General features: G+C 41.9%; 1 protein-coding gene across 21 annotated transcripts in view; it reads right to left on the bottom strand.

Annotated features, from left to right (window-relative positions):
* CD44 (CD44 molecule (Indian blood group)) overlaps nt 1-21,258 on the bottom strand; it is an 86,609-nt gene that overhangs the window by 6,414 nt on the left and 58,937 nt on the right. For 3 of the 21 annotated variants that reach the window (XM_036029224.1, XM_036029226.1, XM_036029233.1), the window contains 10 exons: nt 21,059-21,172; nt 20,497-20,613; nt 17,365-17,493; nt 15,743-15,868; nt 12,541-12,636; nt 10,632-10,730; nt 9,639-9,845; nt 6,366-6,431; nt 2,753-2,824; nt 602-680 (listed from right to left, as the gene is read on the bottom strand). In XM_036029224.1, coding sequence (XP_035885117.1) covers nt 602-680; nt 2,753-2,824; nt 6,366-6,431; nt 9,639-9,845; nt 10,632-10,730; nt 12,541-12,636; nt 15,743-15,868; nt 17,365-17,493; nt 20,497-20,613; nt 21,059-21,172 — 1,105 coding nt within the window. The remainder of the gene's footprint in view (nt 1-601; nt 681-2,752; nt 2,825-6,365; nt 6,432-9,638; nt 9,846-10,631; nt 10,731-12,540; nt 12,637-15,742; nt 15,869-17,364; nt 17,494-20,496; nt 20,614-21,058; nt 21,173-21,258) is intronic. The other 18 variants (XM_036029225.1, XM_028517357.2, XM_036029230.1 and 15 more) reach the window with 15 other exon arrangements.

The raw sequence follows: 21,258 nt of genomic DNA, 5'->3' as shown, positions 1-21,258 counted from the left end.
TTTCAACTGCTGCTCCCAGAGAACAGAAAACAGTGTCCTTACAGAAAACAAACAAATAAACAAAAACCAAAACAAACGCACAAACTCAATGCCTGTTCTAGGTAAGGGTTCTAGAAAGTTCCATGGGCCTCAGACAGGGGATGACCAATCCCCGGATCTTTATATGGTGTTTTTGTGTATTGTGAATGCACTTAACAAATATATGTTTCATAAATCAATGAATGAGTATATACTTTTATGCCTTTCTGGTGAGATCGCTCATAATTCATCAGATAAAGTTTGGGTGGGTTTTAACCCCCAAATAATGGAGATCCCCAAGAGATTCAACCACTGTTCAAAAGCGGTGGTCCAGATAATTACAGTCTTTTTTCCAAAGAATGTGCCAGAACAGGGCTTCTTAAACTCTACCAGGTCCATGAATCTCTGAGACCTGGTCCAAACCGATTCGGATACAGGAGGTCTGGGTGGGGCCTGAAGTTCTGCATTTCTAACAAGCCCCCAGGGTGCTGAAACTACTGGTTCCCCTGAGCAGCAAGGACATACAGCCTAAGTCTAGGTGACGCCCCTCCAGAGTCAAAGTCCCCGAGGAGCATTCCCTTACCTTCTTCGGCTGTTGACGGCGATGCAAACTGCAAGAATCAAAGCCAGGGCCAAGAGGGAAGCCAAGATGATCAGCCATTCTGGTGCGAGCAAAGGAGAAGACACCCATGAAATTGGGAAAACAAACACACGCTTCACAAAACCGACCTGGTCCAAAGGAGAACCATAGTCGGCACTACAGATGAGTCGGACCAAACGGCCCAGCCAGCAGGCAAATAATGCTGGAAAAGCAGTTTTTCCATAGGTGTTTGTCCAGCTGGCCTCTTGTTTTAATCTCTCACCACCAGTCAGAATTTCCAAGTGTCTCCAGGAGAACATGTTTCCAAAAATATGTAGAATGACCTGTTGAGACTTGCAGATGCCCTTGGTGTAATTGTTAAGTAAACTGAAAGAAATGTATTCTTCCCCTGAAAGGAAGAGTCCTTTCCTACCTAAGAGCATCCACCTAAAAATGGAGGCCACGCACTAGTGAGCGGGAAGGAGGACACCCCTGTAGGTGTTTGAACTTGCGCACATTCACTGCGGAGTCATTTGGCAAAACTCGTCACAAGCCTTCAAAGTGCACACGCTTTTGATGGAGCAGTTACACCTCCAGGAAATTATAGGGCCTTAGACTTAGCTATGAAGATGTTTATTACTGAGCTATTTATAGAAAAAGGTGAAAACAACCTAATATCCAGCAATAAGGAATAAACTAGATGGAATAAATTAGAGTACTTTCCTTGTATTATGCACTATATATGTACTAATATTTAATGACATTGGAGAGCTATGGCCAGCCAGTCAAGAACGGTAGTTTACTAAATAGCATGTATGGTATAATTACATTTTTATATATAAATTACATTGAAAAATGACAGGAAGGACATATATGAAAATGGTAACCACGGTATTTCTGGATGGTGAGGTAGATAATAAGTGATTTATATTTTTGTCCTTTTTTAAAACTGCATTTTCTAAAATGTCTGCAATAATTAATGCATCGCTCATGGACTAACAAAAACACCATATACGTGTTTTTAAATCAAGCTTTAATGTATTACGATATGACCTGACAACCTGAATAAATTCAGTTGCCAAGTGGGCCATGTATCTGTGCGATGAACTGAGCTTGGGAAACAGGGAAGATGGACAGTCATTCACCATCCATTCATCTTTGGGGGTCCTGGCTCTCCTCTGATTTCCTGCTCAGTGCTGCCTCTGCCTAACCTCTACCTGGTTATGTGAGTCAGGAGGTGGGGACGTCGACAGAAGAGAACTGTTTCTTTTCTGTCCCACGTCTCTAGCTCAGAGATGCCCCGCATTCCCACTCACCCAGGTTGGAGAGAACCCTGCATCACACCCACCCCGTCCTCTGGGCAGCCCGCCCCCTCTTCGTGTGCTCTGCCTCCGGCGGTGCCCGGGCCAGCTGAGGCAGGGGGCAGGCACATGCCACATCCCTCCCTTTCCCCATGGAAGGCTCAGTTTGGAGACCTCAGAAGGGTGGGGAGTTAAAAGGATAATTTGCAACCCTAGGAAAACCCTTCCATTTTTGTAATCCCCCTTTTATAAATGCTCAACTTTGAACCCAAGTCAAATAAAGCAGTTGCTTCAAGAAATTGAAATCTCGACACTCAAGAGAGCCAGCTGTCTCAGCCCCCTCGTTGCACATGTAACATATTCTGAAACTATCCCCTGTCTGGATCAGTGAGTACTGTCCTTTGAGGAAAAAGTAGCTTGGGGGCCAGAAGACTGTTTTCACTCCACTCAGTGCACTGTCTGCAATGTCAGGGGAGTTCCGTGCATGTCTTCCCCAACCCCAGACATGAAGGGGCAACTGCATTGGGACAGTAGGGACCTGGCTGTGACCTGGAGTCCCCTGGGTGATCACTCCTTTGAGGAGGAAGTTTTAGGAACTAACATGGCACTGCACTGGGACAGACCAGGGACAAGCGTGAATATGAACTCAGCCAATCTATGGATCCTGGGCAAAAACGTTCCATTGTTTCTTCTCTTTTGCTTGTATTCATCTTTAGCTTGCAAAGAGGATCAATCAGTTTCAGGGGTTGGACATTTAGGAAGCTGTGCTTTCAAACTGGTTGCTTCTTCCTCTCTGGGACATTCAGAGAGATCTGCTTTTAGCATCATTTTCCTCCCAAAGCTCGAAACTCACCTGGGATTTGAGGTTTCCTGATAGGACCAGAGGTCGTGCTGGCCCCACCTCCTTGGCTGCCACTGGAGTGTCCTAAGGAGAAAAACATCTCTCAGACAAAGTTTGGGACGTAGAACCAGGCTTACAGAGCAGCCCACGGGGCCAGCCACTGCGTCCTGCGAAGCTACTTACACATCCTAGCCACAGACATTGATAAGGTGCCACAAGTAAGAGATCTCCTCAGAAAACTGCAGTTTGATTCAGGCTAAGGTTTGAAAATGATATTTTTCATCAAGAATGCGAGACTTTAGAGCAGCACTGTTGTTCGATGTTTAAGCCCTTGGGCTCCAGGGCGGGACCACCCTGGATTCAAGTCCTGCTTCTGCTCCTCGCTAGTAACCTGTGCTGGCTCAACTGGCCCTCTCCAAGTCTCAATTTTCTTACTCTTAATTGGGGTGATGCTAGAATCCACTTTATCATAATTCTACAGAGGCTCGAAGGGGTACATGAGACTGGTAATGGTGTGCAGTTATTTTCTATTTTTAATTTCGGACCTTGCTACTCAAAGCGGGGTCACTGGGCCAGCAGCATGGGCATCGCGTGGGAGAATGCTGGGGACACAGAATCTCAGGCCTCACCCCAGACCTACCAAACCAGAATCTTCATGTTAGCGAGATTCCTAAGGGATTCACATGCTCCAGAAAGGCCAAAGAAAATCTTAAAATCACATGTCGTCATAGAAGCGAACATAAATATTATAAAATAAGAGTTTGGGGAGCCATGGCCCTTTCTATCTATGAAAAACCCATGCATAACCAGGCTTACAGAGTGGCGCATGGGGCCAGCCTCCGCATCACTGCAAAGCTATTTACACATTCAAGCCACAGGCATTTATAAAGCGCTCCAAGAAAGCGATCTCAGAAAAGTTCGGTTCAATCAGACTGATCTACTGTTGAAACCTGCTAACATATTATCGAACCGTGCTTTGTTTTTGAAGAATGAACATTTTCCTCTGCTACAAAACAAAATAAGGAAGCAAACAAAAAAAATTTCCAGCTGAGAGGAAGCATTGCAACACAAAGAATCCACAAGTCAGAACAGGAGGCTGGTGAAGAGACTCACCCAAATGAAAGCTCTGTGTTTTCTTTCTGTTTTTTTTTTTTTTATGCTTCCCTCACTGCTCACAACAAAAATGTAAAAGACCCCACCAAAATGAACTCTAGTTTCCCTACTAAAAGGAACCCCATGGCAGAATCCCTCTGGTCTGCAAGGGAGGAAAACAAAACAGAACAGGGGTGTCTGCTTGGGGGGCAGCCTGTGCAGGGAGGTGACTGGGCCTCCCAGGAAATGTGTTCCGAAGGTAGCCAACCCTCCAGCTGGGCACAAAAGACACTGAAGTCCTGATCGGGGTGGTCATTTTGGGTAGGGTGGCTCTTCGTTAAGCAATTTGACATTTTTATTAAACTCAAGTGTTACCATACGTTTGGCCATTCCAACATACCCCATGCCAGTTTGACAGCGGTCTCTCCCTTTCTGGACCTCAGAAGAAGTCCAGGACACTTTCTCTAGCTGCCGGCCAGAGTCCTTGATCATGGGCAGGTGGTCACCTGCCCTCGTCATGGGATACTGGCCATTTAAACTGGAGCTCTTTGGCCTTCCAAACCCCCTCAGATCTACAGTCGCTCTCACTGGTCTTTCCCTGACTCACAGCAGCCTTTGATATTTGAAAGGGAGGCCATTAGTGGATCATAATTTCTTTATTTCTACTTTCCACCAAAAGCGCTCGCAGCAAGGAAAGATCTGGGCGTGTGTACAGCCAGATGCAACCTCCTGTTTGAACAACAGACACCTGCACAGGAGTCAAACAAAAGAGACCGCTCCCACCCACTTGGTTTTCACTTCAAGCAAAAGCCGAGGAGATGGAAGAGATACAGCAGGTCTTGCCTTGCACCCTCAGAGCCCTGCAAATGTAGCTCGGGAAGGGCTGGCGGGGAAAGCAAGTTCTGCGAAGGGGAACACTCAATACTGCAGTTTGGAGATGAGACCCAATCTGAGATGTGTACATGAAAATAATTCGACAGGCTTTAAACTATGAGAAAAGCAGTCTAGGACCATGCTTTTCAAGCCTTAATCTATACAAGCTGCCTAGTGGGGCAGGGAGGATCGTGATTCGGGAGGTCTAGGATGGCTGAGGATTCTGCATTTCCAACCAGCTCCTCGGTGATGCCTCTGCTGCACCCTTGGAGTAGCTGGGGTCTCTTGATTTTACAGAGCATTGCCTTTTAGTAACAATTCCCTATCATTTCCAAAATCCTTTCAAATTCCTGCTACCTCCTCGTGTTTTTCACAAGAACTCTAGGAGGTAACTGAGGCCAGGGTTCTAATCCCTTTTTTCAAGTGAAGAACTGGAGGTTGGGAAAGGCTCAATGCCCTACCCAGGTCCCCAGAGAGCCTGGGACTTCTGTTCTTGTTGTAGAAGCATTTCCAATGAGCCCCCACATCCCTGGCCTGTTATGTAAATGGTTATCACCAAAACTCCCATGTAAGTATCCACCTTCATTTTGCTTTAATAGTGTGAATGTTTCAGTCTGGAGGCAACCCCGCTTGCAACGGAAGCATGAAGGGGAGGACCATAGTTCATAAGGAAGACCTGGCTTGCGTGGGGCCACCTGGACTGATGATGCTCAGGGACACCTGGGTATGACAGCACGAGCACAGGCCCAATGTTTGTGGTCACAAGTAAACCTGCTTCATGTCAGACTTTTGCTGCCTGGAGTAACGTTTCCAGGCACGACATGTGAGTCACAGCAAATAGGAATCCATTTAATAATGCATGCCTAGTGGTAATTATGGTCATTACGAAGTGCTTCCTCCAGACTGTGCTTATGAGAGGTGATACGAGACCTTTGGATTTGAAATGGGGCTCCACCACTCACCTCACTAGTCATGTCAACTCAGCTAAGTTGCTTAGTGTCTCTGAGCCTTAGTGTCCTCTGTAATATTGGGATAATAACAGTACTTATGTAGGGTGCAGGGTATGAAGGATGATTAAATGAGTTAGCTATAGGTGAAACATATGAAATACGTTTAATTTCATATTTGACTGTAGACCGACTGTTTAATATGGTCCAACCTGATACACTACAATAATTATTATCCAAATTTTATTGATTAGGAAATTGAGTCTCAGATCCTTTAAGCAACATCCCCAGTTTGTACGAGGAGGAGCTGGGGTCAAACCAAGCCATTCTTATTCCAAAACACACGTTTTTAATCACTCTGGTGTAGTCCAATGTTGAATTGAGACCCTGCTTGGATTCTCCCTGATCCTTTCAAATGGAAGAATTCTCTCCAAAGCGGTACTTCTGAGAGTACACACCTAGCTTTAGCATTATCAGCATCACTACAGGGCTTACTAAAAGCACTAAAAGTGCTCAGGCTCCACCCCAGACACGCAGAATCAGAAACTTGAAGGACAGGCACAGCAGTGTGATTTCATGAGCCCTCCCCATGATTGCGATGCATGCTAAGGAAGTGTGAGAACCCCTTTTCCAGGGACACTGACTCCTACGTCACTAACTATCAGCAGGTGCAATGATTCTGACAGTCAATGACTGAAGCAGCTCAAACTCACCATCTGCTTTGGATCCGTGGGTGGTATGGTGCCTCCCGGCGGAGTCAGAAGTTGAGTCTTGATCTCCTGTAAGGAGCAATCAGAGAAGGTTCAGTGCTGTGTGTTCCAGTTACACTGCCACCTGCATTTCCTCACGTTTGCATTTGCATGTGCTTTGCGTTCATCCCAAAGCTCAGTCTTTTAAAGGGAAGCAAAATGATGGCAAAGAAGCCTTGAATGGGTTCACATTATTAATTACTTCATTTCTTACTCCGCTGATGAGTGTGCTAGAATTTTCATCAAAATTAAGGAGGTTAGTTCAGTACAGACCATCAAGGATGACCACAGGAAGTATGGCTTTGATAGAAACCTCACAACTGTAACATGCAAACAGAAATATGATGCCTTCACAGGTCTGAGGTTGGGGTTTGATACTGTGTCTTTGAAATAGAGACCACAGGCTTTGAATTAGGACACGTGATCACTGGGAATGGGTGTGCTCTGTGGCTGAGGGCATGAGATATCCAAAGAGAGTTCTCTGAGGCAAGGAATAGAAAAAGGTTTTGGTGGGCAATGAAGGATCTTGGGGATGAATTATGTAAAGATTCAAAGAGAAAAGTCAACTGCTGATTTTTTTAAAAGTCTGAAAATAAGTGAAAAAGAAATGGAGAAATGATAGCTAACATGTGACTAATCAGAATATGTTTCAAATAGAAATATTTTCCAAAAATGAAATCTGCATTTTCAACACCAAGAGTTAATATAATCCGTCGTCTCAAACATCCATCACGGACAGGCTTTAAATTGTGACTTCATGAACTGCCGAACTCTGGATCTACATGTCAGACCTTGGATTTAGCACATGGAAACTCTTGGTTTTCTCCCTCGTCCCCACACATTTTTCAAAACTACACTTGAATCTTAAAACAACACAAAACAGGACAATGGTTTCATAAAATGGCTATACTCACCCATTATAAAGGTACCTATAAGGAATATACCATAGCCTGATTACCACCATTTCCTGTAAGGTGGACGTAGGTGGCATGTAATTACATAGAGGAGACAGATTGCTTTGTTCCTTGGCTGATGGTTAGAATAATGAAAAACAGCATTTGCTGAAATGCCAGCACTGATACTCCCATGCCACCATTGGCATCACCACCACCACCATCACTACTACCATCATCACCATCACCATCACCACCACCACCACCACCACCACCACCACCACCACCACAATTCCAAGTGTTTTAAATTTTTAAGATTAAGTAAAAAGACCGAGAAAAATGTTTTGGAAGAAATGAACAGTTATCTGAATGTTTTGGAAGAAAACCAAAAATGAGAGTTGGATCACTTACTGAGCATGTAATCCATGGGGAACCATGGAAAATTGGTTGGTACCAGAGAGAATGTAGAAGAAATGAGAGTATGTGGGTATCAATGTTGGAAAAAGTATCTTCTTTACTAACAGATAGTCTATGTGATCCTTCTAGACTACCGTGACTATTAAAATGGCCATTTAAACTTTAATTCATTGGTTTGTATGACAGGCCTTATTTTTGCCAAGAGGAATTAGGCAGTGCCCTAAGAGTCATCTCTATAGAAGAATACTGACAATGACACTTGGAATTTTTAATAATTGAGGGCAAACCACTCTGAATAAAGAACCAAAGGGTGTGATGGGTTCTGTCTGGCCAACATTGCCAAGGTCAGAATTTTCTAGGACTAATTTCCCTGAAGCCTGGGACGGGCATCCCAGAGGAAGGAGACCATGCATGTGGCATTCTGGGAGTTCCGTCTCCACATCAGTCAGAGCATCGCAGCTGTCGTCTCTTTTGTGTACTGAGTTCTCATCAGTTTTATTCTTCTTTGGGCAGGGGAAGAATTTGGCACATATAGGGTTCAGTGTTATCTGCAGTTTTCACACATCCATGGGGGACTTAGGACATATCCCCAGGGAATAAGGAGGGAATGCTATATTTATTTTGGTAGCATATGTATCATTCTTTTCCTATACATGCAAATCTGTGATAAAGTTTAATTTATAAATTAGGCATGGTAAGAAATTAACAGCAGTACTTAATCATAAAATAGAACAGTTACAGCAATACACTATAATAAAAGTTATGTGAATGTGGCATGAGTGAGTAGAACAAGAACTACTTGAGCACAAGCACTGTGATCTCATGACGGTCAAACTGAGAACCGAGATGGTTACGAAGTGACCAAGGGGTGGGCAGCATAAATAGTGTGGGCACGCTGGACAAGGGATGATTCACATCCTTGGTGGGGACAGAGCAGGACAGCATGAGATTTCATCATGCTACTATGAATAGGACACAAATTAAAACTTATAAATTGTTTATTTCTGGAATTTTCCATGTAATATTTTCAGACCACAGTTGACCACGGGTAACTGAAATGGTGGAGAGCGAAACCACAGATGAAAGGAGGGGACTACTCTCTATTTAGAATCACTGATCTTTAATAGGTCTCAGTGGTTGAGTGGTGAGAGGTACTTGAATAATTGGCACCAGGAAGAGAGAATATGATTTTAGCTTCTTAGCCAGAGTAAGTATCTTCTAGTTCCATTTTCTACAATGTTAGTTTTTTAATGCAAAAGGAGAAACAAAGAAAAGCAAAAGGAGGGAGGACTGTTTACTTGAAAAAATGTCTCATTCTAGGTCCAGGTCCAGCTGAAGTCATCTTCAGCCCCCTCTTTGCCATTACCACAAGAGAAATGGTGCCTATTCATTAATAGTAGATTGTGTCATAAAGTTTTAACAGTGCGTCACAACTAGGAGAGGTTTACCCACAAGCCCTCCACCAAAAGTAAAATTCACCAATCCATCACCAACAGGAGGAAATGACTTCAGAGCAAAGGTATTAGTATGTGGAAATTGTTCACATGGTGGGTAAAACCTTAACAAACAGGCAGCATGCTATTAGCTGAATCAAATAACTAATATTTAACTTCTCTGACCTACTAAGACATCAATTTCACATAGATCAACTTAATACATCACAAGATCAGTAACGAGGCAAAGAAAGAAATTCTACCATAATAACCAAGTCACAAAAATAAATGGAAATTACACTGGCAAATGAAAGCATTCTTTATCTAAACTAAACCTAAGTTCGCCTGCACTAGAATGATAACATGACAAAAGTCGTTCTCATGTCACTGATCAGTCCAATCACAGCCTGCACAGAAAATGACCCCTGTAACGCGAAAGTATGTGTTGTTTTCGACATAGAGAAAGCAAACCAGATAGCAAATGGTCCGATTACCTGATAAGGAAAGGTCAACATGAACATTAGAGTCTCCAACAGTAGTAACTTCAGTGCCTGTAGGGACCCCTGTGTTAGCAGGGGTCACTGGGAGGAGGGTTGTGTGCTCCTTTGTGTCTGGGGAGTGAGGAGGAACACCTTCCGCTGAGGTAGTTGAGTCTTCAGGAAGATTTCCAACTGTTCTTCCACCTTTAACATCATCGCTAGCTGTGTGACGTGGAATCAATGGTAAACCCACAACTGTACAATAAGACCGCCACTCATCGCGTGCGTGGCTTAAGAACGCGCAATTGCTGCGAAAGTTTTCCACTTGTTATGTATGAGCACAGAGCAAAAGAGAGTGTGATTTGTTACACTCTTGCACAGAATTTATATTTTGCAATTGACATCATCTGGACTCACTCAATGGAAGAGATCCTGGTGATCCTAATACCCAGACATTTGTTGTAATATCTGCCTCAGTTATTAAGGTAAGTTTTACGCCACTAAAACTATCACAGTGATAATCTTGAGCTCTTACTCAATTAGACCCACCTTTGATGAAGTGGAGGAAACATATGATTGAATTAAAAGGTAAAACTATGTTGTCTGAGATTGGAACAACCAATGCAATTCTTTAAAGAGCTGGGGTTTTATCTTTTTGTTTGACTAGAGGGCTCTGCCTCCTACTCACCAGCACCATCAATTTATGGTCCAGAGTATAAATGGCAAAATAATATTACTTAATGAGAGGAAAATAGAGAGCAATATAAGCCAGTTATAAATCATAAATAAGCAATATAACTCTAGAATTTAAGAAACCCGACCTTTAAGATTAAGAAATATAGTTGCATTTAATGTACAATGGCTTCTAAAAAGTCTGCAAAGCAGAGAACTCAGAAACCCATCACCAGCACACCTCATCAGAAGTAACAGCATTAACAACAGTCAACGGATGCACCTCCACCAACAGCACCGCGCAGACACCCACAGCGGAAGCCAGGCGGGTTTTACCATCGTTACTGCTAGGTGCTGCAGTAGGAGTCACAGGCTGCTCTTTATCTTCTTCCAAGCCTCCTTGTGACGTAGAGAAGCTCTGAGTGTGACTCTGCTCTGTTTCAAGGAGGGATGAATCCAGTGTTAGTGTGGAGCCCTGAAACAAATCCTATTATCTGCTGGCGGGCAGGGTCTAGCCCAACAGAGTCAGACAGATGGAGGCACAAGAATCCCAAGGTTTTTGCATGTCATTCTCCTCCAACTGATGAAAATATATGACAGAGTTCTGTTTTGTCCCTAGTTGGCTCCTAAGACCCTTTGATGTTGTTGTTGTTGTTGTTTTCAGTATCATCAACAAAGATAGGGCGCCAACATAAAGCCTGAGGCAGAACTTGGTCTACCCTGGATCACCCTGACCCAATTGTACAATAACACTGCTACCAGTCACTGAGGAAAACCAGAGGACATAGGGACAGAGAAAAAGAAATGTTCGACCCCCAGGGCTCCTATCAACAATCCAGAGTGCCTCGGTGTGTGTCAAGAAGTGTGACTGTAGGGAAAATAATCGGCATGATAGCACGGTATGCCGGTAACCACCAGAGAGGAAGAAGTTCATGTAGAATAACTTGCTCAAGTCACTGAGATCCAATTTACAAAAGGAAATACTTTAGTCCCTCCTAAGGAACATTAAATTAAAGTTACTGTTTTGCTCTATTATTAGGTTTTTGACCTCATCTGTGGATGAGGGTTCTCATTGCCATGTTGAGACGCCAGGGAACGCTGGCCTGGGCAAACACAGGGCCTTGCTGTAGTATCTGCAGTCAGAGGTTGAGCCACTGCCCATCTCTGAATTTGCTTTGACTGTTTTGAGTTCATTTCCTTTGTGTTCTTCTAGGAAAAGTACGGACCTCTGAGTTGCAGGTGCAAGCACTCCATAAAGCACACCCATAGCCACGTCCACCACCGAGGAAACGTGACAGCCAGGAGAGAGACACTCACCAAATCCCAACCCAACATTGGAACGAAAGTCAATAGGGACATAAAGTGGAAATGCAAGGCCCTCCATTGGCGGAGACCATTTTGGCTTATTTGCGTCTCCTCTAATGCTTAACCCCGTGCTATTTACATGTTGGACAATCAACACATGCTGGCTGACTTTTTCCTTTGCCTAAAAGGACTCACATAAAGAGCCCTGTCCATTATGTGCAGCAGGCAGTGAAATGAGGCCTCTTAATTCTGGATTTCTTTTGCAGACTGTCAAGAGATGATGAATGACTTTAGGCTGATGTCTAGGCTAGCCTTGTACATACAATGGAAATTAAGGCTACTAGAAGCATTGCTTCTACCAGATGTTTAGTGACAAGAAGAGGTATCAGCAAATGTTCTCCTTTTGTCCCCAGACCCTGCTGCCTTTGTCAACTGTCAACAGCATGCCTTGCCCCTCTTCTATGGGCTGATGTGATTTCCCTATTTTCTAGCATTATCCATCCCCAAACTGTCTTTGCACAAACAACTAGTAAAACAATCCTACCCTTCTTCTGCCTTGATCGAAGAAGACATGGGAATCAAAAGGGTGTGGTCAGTTAAAACAGAAAAATCAGTGCCCTAACCATGGGCGTGGATGACACTGCCATTACTACTCAGGGAAGGAAAATCAAGGTGAATGAAGCCCCACATCTCCCCACCCCCCCTTTTTCTAACATAAAACACTGAATCTGGAAAATACCAAAAATGAAGGAAAAATCACAGTTAAAGAACTCCACCAAGAAAAGATACAAGTGAAGACAGCTTTTATGCTCTGGGCTGAGCTGAGCCAGAAAGCAGTAAACGCACCATTCTACCACCAAGCTATGAATCGGGGCCAGTGTGAGCAAGAACTAAAGCAGAAACATAGGTCGTATAAAGGGCTGAGTGTCATTATCCTTACGGGTTGTCACTGAAAGAGATTCTGTCCTGTCTTCCACCAAACCTGTGTCTGGATCTGCAGGAGGCTGAGGTGTTGTACTATCGCTGGAGTCCGTATCTGAAGGAATTAAATCAGTGTTATTGTTTGATTCCCTACACCACTTCAGGGTGGTTTATGATCTAGAGCTACATTATTCTTACATTCAAACCTGGATAAAAGGAAAGAAAGCACACACTTAGTCATGTCTCCAGAACTGGAATAGATTATGGTTTCTCCAAAAGAACATCGCAGAAAGTCACTGGCTTTCATTGAAGGGTTGGAGTTGTATGAAAGCTACAAGTTCGTTTATTTTTGCTGAGTCTGGAAGGGACTCTAAACAAGCACATGAGGGGCCTCCCAAAACTTGCAGAGACACATATAAACCATGTGTGACTTGTCCCATTCCGAACATATTGCCTTTCTTATGGAATCTGCCACATGGAGGAAGGGAAAAGTGCACTGTACTGGTTTAGGGACCATTTTGTCACATTGCCCTTACTTGGCAAAAATACTTTTTTTATAGCCTTCTTCCCTCATTTGGTCCTCTTCTACTTCACAAAGTGAATGTGCAAATAAGACATAAACTCATTACCCAATACCACCTAGGCGGAAGCCACGGGAAGCCTTCAGGGACAAGAAACAAGCAGCAGTGGGTGTTAGTGGGTCAGTCACCCTGTCAACACAAACGTGCAGCGTCTTTGGAGATGAGCATGTGCAATGTTGAGTGGCAAGAAATTTCACTGACATATTTACAGATGCTTTTTTAAATAATTATCACAAATCAATTCTGTTGAAATAACAAGTCCTGAGTAAAGTAAAGGCCAACCAACCCATAAACACCATCATTATTGTTGGCTCTCCGATTCAAAGTCCACCCACACCGCTGCCTCCAGAGAGACTTAACCAGCTCCAGATGACCCCAGAGGGGAAAACTGGAATATCGGGCACCCACATCTACACTGTAGTCCTCCCATACAAAAAGAAAAGACAATCAAGATCTTCGTCACAAACAAACAAACAAACAAACAAACATGGCTGACTCCATTATCCCCGATTAAAAAACAAGAACAGGCTAACTAGCCCGAATCAAAACCCAAATTGGATATTCTCCCAGAAAAAGTCATGCCTGTTGGTGGTCTCTAGACTCCCTTGTTTATCTTGCCTCTTATAAACAGAATCTTTCATGAGATATCACACCATTCTATGGTTTGAGACAATTTTATTGTCCTTGACATGTTCACCAATTGAACAGAATCTCTTTCTGTTCATCAGCAGGAAAACAATACTGATTCTGAAGTTATTCTACTGGTGTGGTTTTCTCCAATGCGCATCATCAGAGCCTCCAGCAGCCGCGTGCATAAACGCGTGCGGGTCTGCGTGTGACTGCAGCTGCTCACCCCGATGACTACAACCCAGCCTTTCAAACTCATCTTCCTTTCCGACAAATGGATCTGTTCACTCTAACAAATTCATTTCTTGGCTCTCCTTCCTTTATGCCTCCCTTGCATGAGTCTTCTTCCTACAAAAACTTCCCCTGACTTCCTTTCTCTGACACTCTCTGGGGGGTCCTCTGGATTTTTTTGGTGTTATTGTTGGCCACATGCATCTGGCATCTATTACTTGCTATCTCCTATTGTTGGATCTATTTTGATGCTAACTGTTTCCCTTTCTCAGTTAAATTTTAAGTTCCTTCAGAGCATAGGCCATGAATTATACATTGCTGTGTCTCCACAGGCTTTGCCCATGAGCAGATATCTAATGCCATGTAGTTTCTAATCACTAATATGCGGTGATATCTTATCATTACTATTTGGGAATGACATAGTTATGGGGTTCTAAAGATACTAAACCATAAAAATGTTTGGATTCATTTTGGAGATAACTGTGCAAATTCACTACCAAGAGATGGGGTCACTGTGCTCTTAGAGATCGTTTTAATAATGTTCATGTTACGCAAACGGCAGCATCCTTTTGCAGTTTGGGTCCTGACTATTCAATGTCCTGAGTAATAACTCACATCCCCGCCATATTGGTTCTTCAGTTTATCTCCTTTTTTGGAATGTTACATTTCCGAGACCAAAGCATCTTGTTAAATAACAAAAGTGACTATTCATGGGTATGGTGGGAAACAGGGATTCTTTAACTTTAAAGAAAGACTGAGACAAGAGGGGCATCACCTGCTACCAACTCTTGCAGATTCTCTAAGGAAAGTTGTCATCTGAGCTGATGAAGCAAGGGTTCTTTTTGAACATAACAATATATTTACCACAATGCTCCATTCTTACAGAAGTACAACTAGTATCTTTTTTATTCTCTCTCTCTTCTTTAATTCTGTTTTTTTTAAATAGCTTATAGGTGAGAATGTAGTTTAAGAAAACAGAGATTGCATTCTCTGTAAAAGTTGCCCACTTAAGAAATTCACAAACATTTATGGAGGGCCAAGAGTGGCCTAAATCTTAGGTTACTTGGTACCATATCTATCTCTAAATGCAAGAATAAAGAATAAAAGTTTTCTGAGCTTTTTAGTTCTTTGTTCAGAATAAGCACTCAGCAATTTTTTGCCCTCTAAGATTTTTCTACCAAAGGCAAGTTTTATCTTTGGGCCCACCCTGGAGATAGTCACTGAACCCATCACTCAACTTTGTAAAAACCCTGCACTTAGGAATAAGTGAAACAGAACTCTTGATACTGCTCCTTCTTCAGAGGAAATGACTTCCACTCCCATCATTTTAGTACTAATTCTTCTTTAACTTTCCTGCCAAATCCTTCACTGTCAGCTCTGGACCTCACATTCAGATAAATGAGCATATCACTTCTACAAAGAAAAGGAATTTTTGAGGAAACTTTAATTTCTTTCTTAAGAAAGTAGATTGGGCCCTGGCTGGCGTAGCTCAGTGGATTGAGCACGGGCTACAAACCAAAGCATTGTAGGTTCGATTCCCAGTCAGGGCACATGCCTGGGTTGCAGGCCATGGCCCCCAGCAACTACACATTGATGTTTCTCTCTCTCTCTCTCTTTCTCCCTCCCTAAAAATAAATAAATAAATAAATAAATAAATAATCTTAAAAAAAGAAAGAAAGAAAGTAGACTGGTCTAAAACCCAGGACATATTTCTAGGAAAAGAGCCTAGAAATTTGGTAGCTTTCAAAACATATAATATAAAAAAGGCTCAGAGGCTATTACCCATGCTTTCTGTTTGATGACCTCGTCCCATTGGATGTGAGATGGGGTCCAAGAAAGAAGTCCAGGAACTGTCCTCTTGACTCGGTGTTGTCATTTCTTGATTTGGATGGCTGTCATGGGCCGAGGCTGTTGTGACCATGCAGTGCAAGCAATTGTTAAAGTGTTAGTTGATAAGCAGCCAGGGATACACTGATATCTTAAAATACTTTTTTATCTAGACAAGACATTGAAAACATTTTCCTGAATATCAAAAGCCAGGAAATTGCATAAACACAGAATGTTTTAGTAGGTATGAGTTCATTCATTCTCATTTTCTTAGCAATCAGAATGCAAACTGGAGGACACAAAGGCATTACTGACTTCTCCAGTGCATAGAAGATGAGTTATAGACATCAAGTAAAGATGAAGGAGTAGTTCTTGACCCTCAAGCCACCATCCCTAAAAGAAGGAAGTATAAGAGCCCAAGCACATGACATCATTCTGAGATAACCACATCCCAGAGAAATGCAGAGTAGGATGGTAGTAATTTAGAGAAGGAATCAGGTAACAGCTTCTCATGAGATAAACATGAAAGTAAATGCCATTCATCTCAAAGGCATGAATGGAATCCATTAGAAGCATTGCCTTCTAACAGTGAGATTTATGGCATAAGTGACATGTAAGAATGCAGCACATGCTTTTGGTCCATTCCGTGCCAACAGTGAGGTATAGGTAGAAAAGGTCACAATAGTAGTCCTTAGCAACAACCAACCACACCACGTAGCCAGTTATTGACCCCATTGATCTGCCAAGAATATATTCAGAAGTTGCCACACACTGGAAAGGCATTATGCATTATATTCCATATTGCAGATGGAAACATGGGGATATTTCTCACTGATGCTAAATGAGAAGATCATTCTTAAAAGGAATTTACATTCTTTTACAAGCCACAGTGCATTTCAATGTTACTGTCCCAGAGACAAAAGGATCATGCACAGGAGCTTGCAGAGTCAAGTTATCTGGCTTAGAGAGATGTGAGCTTAGACATGGTGACAAGACTTGAGTCCAATTTCCACAATCCCACGATCCAAGAACAGAGAAGGTGTGTTTTTTGTAAATCAAGAAAAAAACCTTTTACGTTCAAGGAGAAGTCTCCAAACGGACATGACTAAGGGCCAAATGATATCAGACAGGTATTTTTCTCAAAACGTCTGGCTCCATTTCTTACAACATTGGGGTTCTGACCAGATGCTTTCTAACACGCTCAGTATTTTATAGAACCATCTGTCAAGTGTGGACCCACGTCATAGAGTAGATTCCTTTATAAAACAAAAGGGAATATCTTATAAGAGCAGAGACTCTTCTATAATCTCACCAGGGGATGCCCCAAACTGGACCTGAAAGTCGCACGTGCAGGGGCACATCGTGTCTCCTTTATGTGCTAATACCCATTCCTGTTCAGGTGATCCACTGTGAGCATTTAAGGGTTGGCTCTGTGTTGACCACATCCTAATTTACTAAGGAACCGTAACACCTTTTGAGAATTCCTTCAATAACGTCTTTGTTCAGTGTCCTCAATGTTCAACATTTAACCCATGAGGAAGTTGCCACCCAAGTTTGCTTGTTAAACCATCCATTACCATCTGTCCCTGCAGTTGAATGAGAGTCCTCTCTGGGTGTTTGGAGATACTCTCCGGGCCATCTGTTTGTAAACCGCTGCTCTCTCTGGGTGGCTGTGTCTTCCATTGCACTACTAGGGGTGGCCAGAGCTGCGAGAAGAATTTCCATTGTCAGCCATTACTGTTCCATTTCCTCACCCACGCATATCTTTCTACTGTAAGGGCACATCCAGGTGGGAGAAAAGGCAGAAAAGGAAAACAAGGAAGAGAGAGAGACCAGGAGTTTTCTGAAAGGGGTATTAGAAATCGAATGGCCCAATCCTTTCATTTTTCAGCTGGGAAAACTAGGGTGCAAAGAAGATTTCATTTGCTCCAAGGCATAGGGGCAGATCTTCACCACCGTCTGTGAATTCCCGGTGTTATTCTTATTTTACAAAAGTTTATGATTTCATAGGTCCTGCCTGAAAGAACTGCTCAAAAAATTATCCTCTTTGGTCATGTGATTTTGTTACAAGAAATATATTACATAACGATAGATGACAAGCTCGCCTGTAGGAGGCCTGCTGAAGGGGTGGTCACGTGACCCATAGTCACAGGCCCTGGAAGTGTCCTGGAAGTAGATGTGCCTGGCGTGAAGGATGTTGGGAATGACTGGGAGGCTCCTCCAGCAGCACCTGAGTAAGGTATGCTTATGTGGCATCTAAAATCACCAAACGCATCTTTTAACAAAATTAACTCAGTGGAAGAGAACTATTTTTGCCAGTGTCTGACATTATAATAAACAATAGCAATGTGCGACAGGGTTAAAATTGCAACCACTCAATGTTGTAGTTGTCCAGTGTTTAAAAGGACAAAATGAATGGAATAAAATTGTATCAGGGTACCCATGCAAAAATAAAAAATCACTGACATTTTCATCTAGGGCAACTAGTAGTAGCAAATGCTTAATTCTCAAGATAAAGAGCGCTCATAAACTTGCTGAGTAGAAGAAGACTTTACAACATGTAAAACTGGTTGTATTTCATTATTTTAGAAAATATGTGTCATTTCATAATAGCAAAAACATTTCAAAAATAAAACTTATTGTCCTCACTTTACCCTAGCATTGGCCAAAACATTCCTGGGGTTAACTTATTATCAGATGAGAGTAAAAACAAAAAAACAAAAAAACAAAACAACCCAAATCTTAAGTTTTACTTTCCGCTGACTAAATCACTGCCTTCTGACAAGTAATGAAGTTAGAAAAGACATTGAGTGCAATTACAAAAAAGGAAAACATTGACTCAAACATAAACTGCCTATCAAAGTTTTAAAAAAGGAAGAGAAATGCATGCATACACATGATACATATATACACTATTCTATATGCTTTCTATCATTATTTTTACAAACAATATGATCCTTTAAATACCCAGTAACCCCTTATTGTTTTCACCATATGGGTTCAAATAGTAGGATTTCCACTGTAAAATATGCCTCTCTTCTAGAAAGTGTAACATTCTTTTAGAATAAGCCTTTTTACATTTACTGAATTATATGAAAATTCTTAAACCAAGAACTAAATGTTTGAATTTTTGAAAATTCTTTCCAATAAAATTATGACATCTTTACTTAATATTTAAGTTTTGTACTAAAATCAACAATAGGGTCATTTCTGTATAACACTCAATGGTTTTATCAATTTTCTGCAGGGCCTTCTTCAGTCCTGTGACATAGTCACATAACTCTTTGACATGTCTATTGTGCTGTAATACTCCTTTGGTAAAGCCCAGAGGTCACCAACCAGAATCTCTTCATGTTTTGCAAGTGCTGATAAGAGAATTACTAAGGCTGGTGGGCTCCCCCTCCGGTAGGTTCTGCTATGTCTGGTTTTTCAACTGCCTTTCAGTAATGATGCCCCTTACCCCACCACCACCTTTTGATAATAGTCTCATTAATTCTAAGCCTCTTAAGTAGCTTTCCGTTTTTAAGCACAAAGTGGTACAAAGAGGACTGGTACAGAATCCCATTCTTATTTCTTTCTCTCTTTTATCAGAAGCCCCTGTTCTTAACTCAGTCCATAATCATTCATGCAGCAAAATCTATCCGGGTAAGGAGTGAGAGGTAGGCATGTTGCATATATTCAGTACAATATCTAGGAATTCTTCACTAATGTCTTAGCTAATGTATGAAGTGCTTTTTGTTTTCTGAAGACATCCCTCACACCAGGAATTATCAAACCCCTTCGGCTTCTCCCTTTGGATTCTAAGTGGATGTTTCTTACATTTTTGCTTTGGAGATATCCACAGCTATGAGAATGATGGCTGAGGCATAGTTTTAAAAGTGCCGCAGGCTGTTATCCTAAATTAAAGCTTCTTTTATTCCAAACATGATAGGCATTTCTCCAAGAAATAGATGAAAGAAGACTATATAATTCTTACATTTTTTTTTCTATCCTCACCATCTAGTAGTGAGACTTAGAAATGTTTGAGAAAACCTGAGATGTTTGCACATAAGTAGAAATAAGTACATGAGTAGGGTAACTTTCCCAAGTTACCGTAGGCTTAAAAACAAACAAACAAACAAAAAAGATTAGCCATAGAATTCAAACAACTGTATAGACTATCTGAGCTACTGACTTTCCTCCCAAGAGTATAAGGGATGCTTTTCTGTAACGCAGTGAGGAAAAGAATGTGAAGAAGAAACAGGACTCATCAAAGGTCTTCACAGAAAATAAAGATTCCATGGAGAAGATTTTTAAAAAGAAAAGCAAAAAGGATTCCAAAGAACAGTGACCAGTCAGGCTTTCTTTCCAGATGCCACTCCTAAGCACCAATAGAGCAAACTCTTCATTATACATTTTCATAAACACGCAAACATCACCCAACTGGAACCTCTAGGAATCTTTAACACAAAAAACATATCTCAGGACTTTTTAAAAAATTCACTTTTTAAATATTTTGGCCTTTTGGGCAACCTGACAAGTCAACATTTTTCTTCCAATTTCTAAAACTTGTATGCAGATTCGGCAGATTTTCATGCTCTGGGGATAAAAAAGAAATTACTGCATGGAAAAAGAAGATGTAAGACATGTCTAAAAATAGTCTTCCCTATTCTTTAGAATGGCTTCACTAGCTCATCTAACTCAGAACTGCTGACCATCATCCTTCTTACTTGTGCTTGCAGAATGCTGGGTCTCCTCTTCATCGTGTTGTTCATGGAGAATGAGAGGAGGCTGTGGCTCCTGGGTCCAGTTTTCGCCATACTCACTGGTGCCACTTCTGTCCACATCTGTTGTGATGATGGTTACATGCACTGTGACTTTTTTTATCAACCAACCTTTGATGGTTCTGTTTTTCCATTAAAGTACATGATATTTAACAGCTCAACGCCAGAGCATCGACTGTCATCACTTTTGAGTGACTTCACTAATCTCTCCCAAGAAAAAAAAAACAAGGAATTTCTTAATGATGACTTGTTATTCTACTATAACCACTTTCTCAAGAGCAGCACCATAAACCATCTTAATGTACTCATTTTATAACAGAGCAACATATGTTGTGCCCAGATGGTATGATTGATAAATGACCCCTAAGTTGAATTGAATATCACCATGAAAGTTCTAAGAACTTGTGATGAGATATTAACCAAATTTCCCACATGTCCCAACCATTGACCTTTGCAGCATCATAGTTTGAGAAAGAAAATCTTTAATTAAGAATGCATATCCCATTACCAGTCATCCTTGGGGTTGTCTGAAGTAATACATCCGGAGTGAAAAAGTCTGGGCTCCATTTGTTCCAATCCTGGGTCTGTGTTGGGATGTTAGAAACCCGTGGTGTGGTTGCAACTGTGATAATGATGATTGAAGTTATTAGGAAAATGGTATTTCTTCAGCCTTCACCACCTGTTTTGTACTTTTTCCCCTTCTTTGGT

This window comes from Phyllostomus discolor, chromosome 6 (assembly GCF_004126475.2).
Source record: "Phyllostomus discolor isolate MPI-MPIP mPhyDis1 chromosome 6, mPhyDis1.pri.v3, whole genome shotgun sequence".
Classification (NCBI taxonomy): Eukaryota; Metazoa; Chordata; class Mammalia; order Chiroptera; family Phyllostomidae; genus Phyllostomus; species Phyllostomus discolor.
The sequence above is the reverse complement of the archived record's forward strand: the minus strand, read 5'-3'. Positions and strand labels throughout refer to the sequence as shown.